We start from the raw sequence: 12,549 nt of genomic DNA on the forward strand, positions 1-12,549 counted from the left end.
CCCACCTGTAGCTCGCTAGATATTTATTAGGGCGAGTTGGGGTCAGCCGCCGTTGAGTGGGGGCGCCAAATCGATCTGTTAGGGTGCCAACCTCCACTGGTAGGTAGGGATAGTAGCTAAGTGTAGGGCTATCTGACAGGATAGGTGCACCTTTGGATCCTGTTTTTCTTATTTATCTTTGTGTCTCACTGGGAAATGGTCTTTTTTAATATATATGAATGGTTTCAGAGCAGGAATTTTCGCTACCGCTTGTTCAGTGTCTGCATATATCTTGGTCTGTTATTTAAATTTTGGGACGTCCTATATTTACATCAGTTTCTGTACAGTCTTTTCATGTGGAATAACTTGGTGGTTGGTGCATTATCTGATTATCATAACATTACAAATAAAGATGAATCCTGATATTTCTGCAGCGGTCCTACCTACAGATGATGGTGCCGACATCTCACTCCAATTCATAATGCATGTAGAAATAAATTACAGCTGATCAAAACCGCAAGTCTTTATCCTCCGGTGCGAAGTGTATCAGCAAAAAGACCGGCGCTCCGCCTTCCTTATAAAAACCGTCCAGTCTATTTTATGAATAATATAAGACTCTAAACTGGATCGTAGACAGGTCACCGGTCTCTTTTTCACAATATCTTAATATGTTGTGTCACTTTATCCGTGGATTACACGTAGAAATTCCGATGCCAGTTAGGAATGAACCAACCCTATTCACACACTATGTTCACCAATTAGGAGTGTCCAAAACTCATTCGCAATTCTTTATTTCAGAATTCTGTGAACTTTAATGATGTGGCAGTATATTTCTCAAAAGAAGAATGGCGCCATCTAAAGGAGTGGCAGAAAGCCCTGTACATGGAGGTCATGCAGGAAAACCTGGACGTCTTGCTTTCATTGGGTAAGGATAGCAGGTGAAGGCAGCGGTCTGGATTAGATAGGAACAGTGCAAGTGGAGCCGGGGGAATTGGTACAATGGAGGCCATGCTAAAATTAGTGGGAAACTAGTTCAGTGGAGGCTAAGATTGAATTGGTAAGCAAATAATACGGTGATTTAGGAGGTTACGTAGAGTGAAGGCCATGCTAGAACTGGTAAGGGGCTAGAAGAGTTGAATCTTGAATTGGTATCGTAGAAGTCAACATCTAAGGGACTGTATATAAGGATTTACATAATTTGCATATTTTATCATCTCGTTACATAAATATTACATTTCCATTAACAATTTTCTGTATTTTTTTCAGAAGACATTTTCCTGCATTATAGTAAAATCAACGAAAATACCTCTACATTCTCCAGTAATTCAGTAAGGAGGAAATCACGAAGAACTCAGAAGAATTACCAAGACACAGAAAATGTGAGCAGTTGCTACAAGAAGTATTGCCATGGTGTCTTAGAAGATGTCCACCACAAGTGCTTCCAGTGTCAAGAAGTCTTTTGTAGCTGGTCCCTTCTTGTTGACCATAAGATGAACCACCACAGAAGCAAAACATGGTCCACTACTGATGACAAAGAGGTAATCTCAAATCTTCAGAACACAAGATCCAATGAGTGTAGAACTTTCGATATCCATGAGAATCTGAATTGGGGAACATGCACAAAGAAGACTCTAAAAGATGACCAAGAGATGACAAAAAATGACATCTCTCACAAGAGACCCAGGCTTCAAAACTTAGAAAAAGAGAAGAGTTTCAGTAAATGTGTGCATTGTTCTAAGGTATTCACTGACCTCAATCTTCTGGCCGAGCATGAAAAAACACACCAGGAAAACAAGATTTTTACATGTCCTGACTGTGGGAAAACCTTCATCAGGAAGTCCATACTTAAGCTTCATCGGAGGACGCACACAGGGGAGCGGCCGTTTGCTTGTACTGACTGTGGGAAACGTTTCAGTCAGAGATTTAACCTTGTGATCCATCAGAGGATTCACACAGGAGAGAAGCCGTATAGATGTCCTATGTGTGAAAAAAGCTTCCGCTACAAGCCTGCTCTCGTCAGGCACGAGAAAGAAAAAAAATGTGTGAAAACTATGCCAAAAGCACAAATAATGATGGAGAATAAGATCCCTGGACATCTTCCTCAAAGAGCTGCCTCTTCAGATCTTAAGCCTTCTGTGCAAAGAAAACCTGCACCTTCATGTTCTCCAACTGATCAATCATCAAATTCCCGACATGATACAGTAGATCCCAGACTTCAGCTATCAAAACTTAGACCATTGTCATCCCTGAAGAACATGAACCGTAATTTACCAGATGTTGAAAACCCTTCAACTGCAACTTCTTCTTTAAATCATCGAAAAAGCACTAAACGTCCTTCGTCTACATCTACCATATCCCAGGACTTGAGAATGAAATCTCTGTCAACCTTGACACATGATAAATCAAATATCAAGACTCTCTTGGCTTTATCCTCTCCTATGTGTCCTCCATTTGGTAATAAAACACCTTTAGCAACTACTTCTCCTGGCTACAGTGTTTTAAGTAGCAGACATCCCACTGCCTCAGATTCCCCCGTTAGTCACTCATTGGATACTAAGCAATCATTGGCCTCCCCTTCCCTTGTCAGTCATTCATTAGATGCTAAGCCCCCATTGGCCTCACCTTCCTCCATCAGTCATTCATTGACTACAAAGGCTTTATCGGATTCACCTTCCTCCATCAGTCATTCATTAAATAATAAGCCTCTATTGACCTCTCCTTCCTATATCAGTCATTCATTGAATAATAAGCCTCCATTGGCCTCACCTTCCTGTATCAGTCATTCATTGAATAATAAGCCTCCATTGGCCTCACCTTCCTCCATCAGTCATTCTTTGACTACAAAGGCTTCATCGGAATCACCTTCCTCCATCAGTCACTCATTGGATACTAAGCAATCATTGGCCTCCCCTTCCCTTGTCAGTCATTCATTGAATAATAAGCCTCCATTGGCCTCACCTTCCTCCATCAGTCATTCTTTGACTACAAAGGCTTCATCGGAATCACCTTCCTCCATCAGTCACTCATTGGATACTAAGCAATCATTGGCATCACCTTCCCTTGTCAGTCATTCATGGGATATTAAGCCATCTTTAGCTTTACCACCTTCTGTTAGTTATTCCTTGAATAATAAGCCTCCATTGGCCTCATTTTCCTCAATCAGTTACTCTTTGGATACTAAGGAATCATTGGCCTCACCTACCCTTGACAGTCATTCATTGGATGCTAAGCCTCCATTGGCCTCACCTTCCTCCATCAGTCATTCATTGGATACTAGGCTGTCATTGGCCTCGCCATCCTCTATCAGTCATTCATTGAGTAATAAGCCTTCTTTGTCCTCTCCTTCCTCTATCAGAGCTTTGTTGACCTCACCTTTCTGCAAGAGTAATGTATTAGATACCAAGCTTCCTTTGGTCTCACATTACATTATTAATCATTCATTAGATACTAAATCTCCATTAGTATCTCCATCTTTCATCAATCATTCATTGAATAATAAACATCTATTGGCCTCACCTTCCTCCATCAGTCATTCCTTGGATATTAAGCAACCATTGGCTTCACCTTCCTCTATTGGTCATTCATTGGCCTTGCCTTCCTCCACCAGTAGTTTATTAAAGGCTAACCCTCTGTCAGATAAGAAACTTACCTTAGCCTCAAGTTCTTCAAGACATAATTCACCAGCTATAAAGCATCTCCCAACCACATCATCATACACCATTTACCAATCGAGTAAAACCCCAACATTACCTTCCTCCACTTCTTCTTGTAACCTAGATGTAAGACTTTCCTCTGCTAGATATCTTCCATCAGGTGTAAAATGTCAATTATCATCCATGATCTCAAGTTCACAAACCTCCAGTATGAAATATGCTCCTTCCCATGATGATACATCTGGTGGCAGATGTTCCTCATCAGTAAATTCCACCATCCAACCATCTTTCATTAAGAAATCTCCGACTAAACCTTCATTGCCATTGTCTCTACCTTCTCAAGCGCCTAGTAGTAAGCCTTCTAAACCATCCACTTCCATTGGCCCATTGACCCATACTTTTACATCCCCATCACATACCAGTTCACAAAGTGTAAATGAGAAACCATTTAAATGTAATCAATGCAGAAAAGCGTTTATCCACCAGAATCAACTGATGGAACATGAGAAATCCCACACCGGATCACGAAATACTTGCCCAGAATGTAATAAGAGTTTCATTAGAAAATCCACCCTCATTCTTCACAAAAGAACTCACACTGGAGAAAAGCCTTTTGCCTGCACAGAATGTGGGAAAAGGTTCAGCCAAAGATTCAATCTTGTGGTTCACCAACGAATACATACAGGAGAAAACCCATACGTATGCCCAGAATGTTGTAAATCCTTCCGATACCGAACAGGTCTTCTTCGTCATCAGAGGCATGGACCATGTACAAAAAAGCCACCATTAGAAAAACCTTCTGCTAACCTACGCTTTGCACAGTCAACCCCTACAACAGATACATCATTTGAGTCTCCGGCTGCTTCTCAGGGATCTCGAAAAGTTTGTACCTATGAACTTCCAGATTTAACAAAAAAGTTTAGAAGAGAACCATCACAAGAGAGTTTGCAAGGTATCCCGTGTAAGACATCATCTTCACCATTGGGTGGACATGACAAGTCAAATCGAACTCTGTTTTCAATACTCGGAAACTCTGCCACTAAAAGGACCACATGCCCGAAATCCTGTAAAGTTAATAAGTTGAATCCTTTGGGTACTAACGAACCATATAAAGGCACCAATACACTTTATTCTACTCTTCAATCCTCTGTTAAACCCTCGTTCATGACTCACAATTCGAAATTTCTTAGCCACGGCCCAAACAATGTTATATCTCCACACAGTCCACCTGTGGATCACCAAGTGCTTGGCCTAGGACCAAAGTCCATACGTTTGAATAAAATAGAATTCAAGAACGCTAATGATAGTTCTTCAGCCTGTGTCTTAGATCACCGTATATCTGTTGATACCAGATTAAGAACGGAAAAAAAACAATATAAATGTGAACATTGTAATAAATGTTTTTCCAAGTTAGACCAGTATGTGGAACATCAGACAGTGCACACCAGTGGCCGCCACAAGTGTAACGTGTGTAAAAAAGTCTTCAGCAAAGCCTCCCAACTTGTCCTTCACCAGAGGACTCACACTGGAGAGAAGCCATATTCCTGCGGGAAATGTGACAAACAGTTTAGTCAGAAGTTTAATCTTGTCGTCCATCAGCGAATCCACACTGGGGAGAAACCATTTCGATGTACAGATTGTAACAAAACATTCCGCTATCGGACTGGTCTTCTCAGACATCAAAAATATAACCTGTGTTCATGACAAAAGGGAAGACTGGAAACAAAAACATTTATAGATTATTTATTGGAAACATTTTACCTGTCTCTCCATGGGGGAGGAGATGCCCGCTCTCAGGGATATTTGCAAGTTTTCTGCAATTCTGTAAATTAAAAGTTGTTTTTTTTATTTTATTGCCGCTTCTTTAATTAATTTTTCTTTCAGTTTCGGAAGCATAAGCTGTGAAAGTATGATTGATATCATTACGTATGGGGCCAAGCCATGCTTTGTCTTCGTGGCATACAAAATATCAAATTGGATTTTGTATGTTCAACCACAATTCTAAAATGTTGGAACTTTGTGTAAAATGTATGGAAGATATGAATGCAGTGATCTGGAAATCTCTTATCGCCATATTTTACTAACAACAGAATGTAGAACGCATCAGATGGTGAACGTTGGACTTTTTTCGATTTAATTTGAATTAACTAATTTATAAATTGATGGTGGTGACGAATATGAGACTAGTTGTGCCTGTGAGGTGTCCACCATTGTGCAGTGTCCCCTTTTTTCATCTACATTAGTATGTAAATGTCAGTGAAGTAAGAAGACAATCGCTGGAACTTTGGGAGAGGAACGTTGTCTCCTTGTTTGATGTCAGATTCTCGTTGCTGCACAGTTCGGGGTCTTTGCCAGATTTTTCGACCATAATGGATGGTCCTGACTGCAGGCAGCTTGTTCATCCCCCAGACTCTTCTTTGCTGTGTGATGGAGGCAGAATGTGGTTTACCATTGTCCTGCTAAAATATATAAAGTCTTCCCTGATGTCCCAATGGAGCAGATGTTGTTCTATCACCTCTATATAACGCTCAGCATTGATGGCGCCTCTCATGTGTGCGCTAAAGCCCGCGATACTTGAGAGATGCAGGATCTCTGTGCAGAACAGTTTTCCATTTTTGCCTTTGTCCATTATAAATGAGCTTGGCCGCAGAGAAGACAGCAGCGTTTATGGATTGTGCTGATCTCCTTTTTATGACAGAGCTTTCACTTACATTTGTGGATTGCATGCAGAACTATGATCAGGTAAATTCATATTTACCTGTTCACGTGGTTTTTCTGGGACATTCAATTTGTGGAGAAGTTATTCTCCGTGAATTCAATTTATTATGTTCTTGGTTCTCTCCAGACCGCAAAGCATAATAAACATCATATGTTAAAAAAATAATTTTTCACTCCCCTTACTGCTGACCTTTCCGGCCCTTCCATTACTCACTGCCATTTGTCCGATCCTCGCCGCAATTTTGGATCAGCATCGGCAGCAGTGCCTCTCTTCATAGGCCGAAGCTTTTAGGTTTCCTAGGCCCAGGAGGGTTCTGTGCATTCTTAGTAAACCTGGAAGCTTTGGCCTAGCGATAGAGGCCTGGGGATTCGATGATGACCGGATGGGCCGGTGAGGTTAGTATAAGGTTTTTTTTAATGTTTTTATGGCCTTCTATGGTTCAAAAACAGTGTGGAAAATAATTTTTTAAAAACTTGCATTTTGGCAAATGTGCATTTTTGTAAAATTCAAGAGGAATTCAGTTTCACTCAAATTAATTTGCTCATCTCTATTCATAGGCAATGATTTCTGGATGTATTCCTGAGACCGTGTAGTGATTTGCACCTTTGAATCACACCTGTATTTAATGCAGTGTGGCCTGAGGAAGGACCCAGAGATCGCAAGGCTCCAATCCTGCCGGTCGGCCTTGACCCTTGTGAACAGGATTTCTCCAAAATCTGAATCTTCTGATGATATTATGTGCTGTAGATGGTGGTATTTGTCTTTGCAATTTTAAGTTGTGGAACGTTTTTTCTGAATTTGTTCCACAATTTTTAGCTGCAGTTGTTCGCAGATTGATGTCTTCTGACCATCTTTACTTCTGGGAGACTCTGCCTCTCTCTTTCATGCTCTTTTTATACACCGTCATGTAACTTAGTTGAAATTTGACCATCCATTAGTGCCACTTACTTTTCCAGCCTTTTGTTAACCTCATCACTAACTTTGAGATGTGTTGGTGCCATCAAATCTTAAATTAGTTTATTTTTTAAAATGAAATATAAAAACGTCCAATGTTTACCGTCTGATCTGTTCTGTATGATAACATATTATTATTTATTATTATAGCGCCATTTATTCCATAGAGCTTCAACATATGGTGATAAGAGATTTCCAAGTCATTAAATTATTATTCCGTTTACATTTAGACAGCGGCACACTTTTTTTGAAGTTGGTGTTGCAGATGGTGGAAGCATTTCTACTAGAAGAAAACATTACCATCCATATGACACCTCGCAGTGCCTGTACGGCAGAGACAAGAGACCTATGGCTACTAGGCTCTGCCCTATGTACACACCCAAACAGCATTAACCATCAAGAGATCTCTCCCGACTGAAGCAATAACCTGGTCATGAATGTAAAATGGTCCTCTAACAAGACTTGTGTAGTGATCTGCTGCACCTACAAAATCTCATCAGAGGATCTTCCTTGTGGGATGAGAAGGGCCTTGTCTTGCTCCCACTTTTCATGCCGATATTTCCATTCTGGTGACATGACGGGAGAATACTCGCCTAGGAATTTAGTTTTCTTTGGTGTCATGGAACCAGACATATTATAAGGTTGCAGAAGGATAGCTTGGAAGTCAATAAGGGTGGTCACTCGAGATGATGGAGAAATCTCAAAAGATATAGCGACCTAGCAAGATGCCCAGTGGATTACATTAGTCTCTTGTGGTGTAGATGTGTGGTGCTTTCAATACACAATATTCATCATACAACCAAAGCCAACGGTAGCCAAATACTAGACAATCCCACACTCCTACCTGGTGAATTTAATATTCTATCTTTGCTTCTGGCTGCAATATTGATTCCAGTGATCACTTGGCAGAAAGCAGTGAGGGACAGGGGGGGTGCTGGCTGCTGGTTGACTTCCCAAATGACCTGTCCGGCGGAGATCTCAGAATGCAGAATCGGCCCTGGAATCACACACTGGGACTTCAGGTCATAACTCACATTATGGCTTTCACTTGAGTTTCATTCAGTGCTGTCCCCAAAAAGAGTCACAGACTGTGACAAAGACCGCTGCGTCGGTCGAAACGCGTTGCTTACCTCGCATGTGCTATGGTGTTGTCCCAGGAGTTCTTTCTCCATTTTAAAAAAGTTGGATTAAAGTTTTCATGATTTTATTGAAGCTGGAACTACTTTCTTCTTTTTTGTTTATGGATCCCCATTGCGTCTCGTCAGGACGAAGTTCCGGGCTTCTCATATGATCGGTGAGCTGGCTTCTTTTGTGTTTTTTGCTTAAATCACACACTGGGACTTCAGGTCATAACTCACATTATGGCTTTCACTTGAGTTTCATTCAGTGCTGTCCCCAAAAAGAGTCACAGATTCCTACAGACACCCCAAAATCTTGTGAAGGCTTTTATAGTTGCAAAAGGGCCCTGTCTCCATATTAAGGTCCATGGTTGTGGACAGGGATGCCCAATAAGCTACGCATGTTAGCTGTGAGCAGTATGAGCTTCAGAGAGAGTTTCGACTTATGAGAATACTCCATTTTGCTGAGGCCAAGCAAATGGTGAGGGATTGAAGTGAAAAAGTGAAGTTGCAGAATGTTTCATAATATAACAAGTGGGTTTTATGTTTGTGATATGGAGCAATGGTGTCGCTTTCACACTCACACACCTGTCTCTGGTCTGGGCTCTCACCCCGTCACCTCAGTCCGCTGCCCTCTTTTGTGCTCCACGTTGGGCGTTGCAGGTTCCTCGGCATGTGACATCATCTCCCTAGGTCTTTTAAGGCCCGTTAGGACACACACCTGCGTCTTCTGATTGTTATCTGAGACTTTAGTTTGTTGCTCTCCTGTGTGCACCGTGTTGCCTGTTTTTGCTGACTTTGATGCATCCATCCTGCTGTTCCCAAGATTCCTGAGGGAGTCTCATCCTCGCTGTCCACGTGTCACCCTGCCAGTTGCACCGACGCTCAGTGCCTGTGTATCCACCTGAACCTGGGGCCTAATGGATCACCAGGTATGCTGTAATATACACACACAAATTATCACATAATCAGATGTAACACCAGTGCCGGCATCCCTGCATGTTTCTCCTTCCTTCTCCCGGCAGGGACGCCGACATACTCACTGCTGTATTTTCTTGGCGGTGTCTCCCTGTCAAGCTGCTGTCCCTGGCTCCCAAATCCTGTGCATTTGCTGCTGGTCTTCTGTCCCTTAAAGGGGCAGCGCGCACTCTGAATATGCCCCCAGCCAATAGCTGGGGGGTATCTAGTATTTAAGGTGCACTCCCCTGTAGGGAGGTGCCTGTACAACTTCCTCCTTAGTGTTAGTTGAGTAGCCCTTGCCAGCAAATTGTCAGGTCCCTTGATCCTGTAGTTATCCTGTTAGAACCCGAACCCAAGATTCTTTTGTGGCCAGGCCCAGAACCTGAATCCTCTGGTCCTTGAGTGGCCAGAGTCTAAACTCAAAACCGCATTGGCGGTCCCTGAATTACACAAAACCTCACCTGGAGGTCCCTGAACCCTGACACCACTAACTGCGGTACCTCTGCCTGAAGCCACACCTGTGGTACGTGAACCCTCATCTATCAAAAGCTCCATTCTTGGTATCAGGGTGCACTAATAAAACATAAACGCTTCATTACTCCACCTTCACCAGCCTGAAATGAAAGAGTCAGCCACGGGTGTTAAAGAAGGCAGGGTGCACCAAGAAAATCTCTTCCCACCATTAGTCCACCGCCACCAGCTATTCATACTGCTTCACCTACCAGTATGGTGCCACAGAAATCAGGAGCCATCCTCCCGTTGTTCCTCTTCCCCAATAATGGCACTGGATCTCGTCTGCTTTTACGGTGGGTGAAATAAGCATTGAGCACGTCACCAATTTTCTAAGTAATGGTACCGTCACACTATAACATTTCGATCGCTACGACGGTACGATTCGTGACGTTCCAGCGATATCGTTACGATATCGCTGTGTCTGACACGCAGCAGCGATCAGGGATCCTGCTGAGAATCGTACGTCGTAGCAGATCGTATGGAACTTTCTTTCATCGCTGGATCTCCCGCTGTCATCGCTAGATCGGTGTGTGTGACACCGATCTAGCGATCTAGCGATGCGATCCAGCGATGCGTTCGCTTGTAACCAGGGTAAACATCGGGTAACTAAGCGCAGGACCGCGCTTAGTTACCCGATGTTTACCCTGGTTACAAGCGTTAAACTAAAAAAAAAAAACAGCACATACTTACATTCTGGTGTCCGTCAGGTCCCTTGCCGTCTCTGCTTCTCGCACTGTGACTGCCGGCTGTAAAGTGAAAGCAGAGCACAGCGGCTGTGCTTTCACTTTCACTTTACGGCCGGCAGTCAGTGAGTGCAGGAAGCAGACTGCAAGGGACCTGACGGACACCAGAATGTAAGTATGTGCTGTTTGTTTTTTTTTAGTTTAACGCTTGTAACCAGGGTAAACATCGGGTAACTAAGCGCGGTCCTGCGCTTAGTTACCCGATGTTTACCCTGGTTACCCGGGGACCTCGGCATCGTTGGTCGCTGGAGAGCTGGCTGTGTGACAGCTCCCCAGCGACCACACTACGATTTACCTACGATCACGGCCAGGTCATATCGCTGGTCGTGATCGTAGGTAAATCGTATAGTGTGACGGTACCCTAACTCTATGTCTAAAGGTGCTATTGCCATGAAATTCTCACCAGATGTCAGTAACAACCCATCCAATCGACACCGGTAAATAAATCAAACCATAGCTGTTCATAAATTAAAATGGTGGTCCCACGGAAAAAGTAGATTTTAACTAATAGATCTTGGAAATATAATAATTTCCACAATTGGATGTGTTTAACCCCTTAACGACCGCCGATACGCCTTTTAACGGTGGCAGTTAAGGATACTTAAACCACAGCGCTGTTAATTAACGGCGTTGTGGAAAAAGTGAATAGCGCCGCCCAGAGTCAGATTTTCTCTAGGGTCTCGGTTGCCAAGGGTAGCCGAGACCCCAGAGAACACGATTCGGGGTTTTTTTTACCGACCCCCGGGTTGCGATCGCCGGTAATTGACTGTTTACCGGCGATCGCAAAATAAACGAGATTTCCCATTTAATTTCTCTGTCCTCCGATGTGATCGCACATCAGAGGACAGAGAAATGGGGTCCCCAATAGCCCCCCAATACTCACCTGTCTCCCCCGTGCTCCTCGTGGCTCTCGATGGGCACCGCCATCTTGTTCCAGCCAAAAAAATGGCGGGTGCATGTGCATTGCGCCCGCCGGCCAGCACCCGGAAAATCTTTGGGGTCTCGGCTGCCGGATTGCACATCAGAGGACAGAGAAATAGGGGGATTTGGGGACCCTGCTATACTTACCGGTGTCCCTGGGTCCTCCTGCTTCTTCTCCTGGCCGCCAGCTTCTTTCTCCGGAAAGAAAATGGCGAGCGCATGCGCAGTGCGCCCGCCATATTCTGCCGGCCAGCAGGTGGAGAAGTTGGGGCTAAATTTAGGGTTAGGGTGGGGGCTAAATTTAGGGTTAGGGTGGGGGCTAAATATAGGGTTAGGGTTGGGTCTAAATTTAGGGTTAGGGTGGGGGCTAAATTTAGGGTTAGGGTGGGGGCTAAATATAGGGTTAGGGTTGGGTCTAAATTTAGGGTTAGGCTTCTTTCACACTTGCGTCGGTACGGGGCCGTCGCAATGCGTCGGCCCGACGTACGGACGCATGTTGTGAAAATTGTGCACAATGTGGGCAGCGGATGCAGTTTTTCAATGCATCCGATGCCCAGTCTATGTCCTGGGGAGGAGGGGGCGGAGTTACAGCCACGCATGCGCGGTCGGAAATGGCGGACGCAACGTATAAAAAAAAGTTACATTGAACATTTTTTTGTGCCGACGGTCCGCCAAAACACAACTGATCCAGTGCACGACGGACGCGACGTGTGGCCATCAGTCGTGATCCGTCGGCAATACAAGTCTATGGGCAAAACACGCATCCTGCAGGCACATTTGCAGGATCTGTTTTTTGTCCAAAGCGACGGATTGTGACGGATGCCACACGACGCAAGTGTGAAGGTAGCCTTAGGGTTAGGGCTAAAGTTAGGGCTAGGGTTGGGGCTAAATTTAGGGTTAGGGCTAGGGTTGGGGCTAAAGTTAGGGCTAGGGTTGCGGCTAAAGTTAGGGTTTGGATTAGGGTTGGTATTAGGGTTAGGGTTGGCATT

The 12,549-nt window shown here is 43.8% G+C and overlaps 1 protein-coding gene across 1 annotated transcript in view; it reads left to right on the top strand.

Annotated features, from left to right (window-relative positions):
* LOC138643280 (zinc finger protein Xfin-like) overlaps positions 1-12,549 on the top strand; it is a 49,451-nt gene that overhangs the window by 25,361 nt on the left and 11,541 nt on the right. The window contains exons 2-3 of the mRNA XM_069732211.1: positions 778-904; positions 1,246-5,330. Of these exons, the coding sequence (XP_069588312.1) occupies positions 778-904; positions 1,246-5,330 (4,212 nt within the window). The remainder of the gene's footprint in view (positions 1-777; positions 905-1,245; positions 5,331-12,549) is intronic.

Source organism: Ranitomeya imitator, chromosome 6, assembly GCF_032444005.1.
Source record: "Ranitomeya imitator isolate aRanImi1 chromosome 6, aRanImi1.pri, whole genome shotgun sequence".
NCBI classification, from domain to species: Eukaryota; Metazoa; Chordata; class Amphibia; order Anura; family Dendrobatidae; genus Ranitomeya; species Ranitomeya imitator.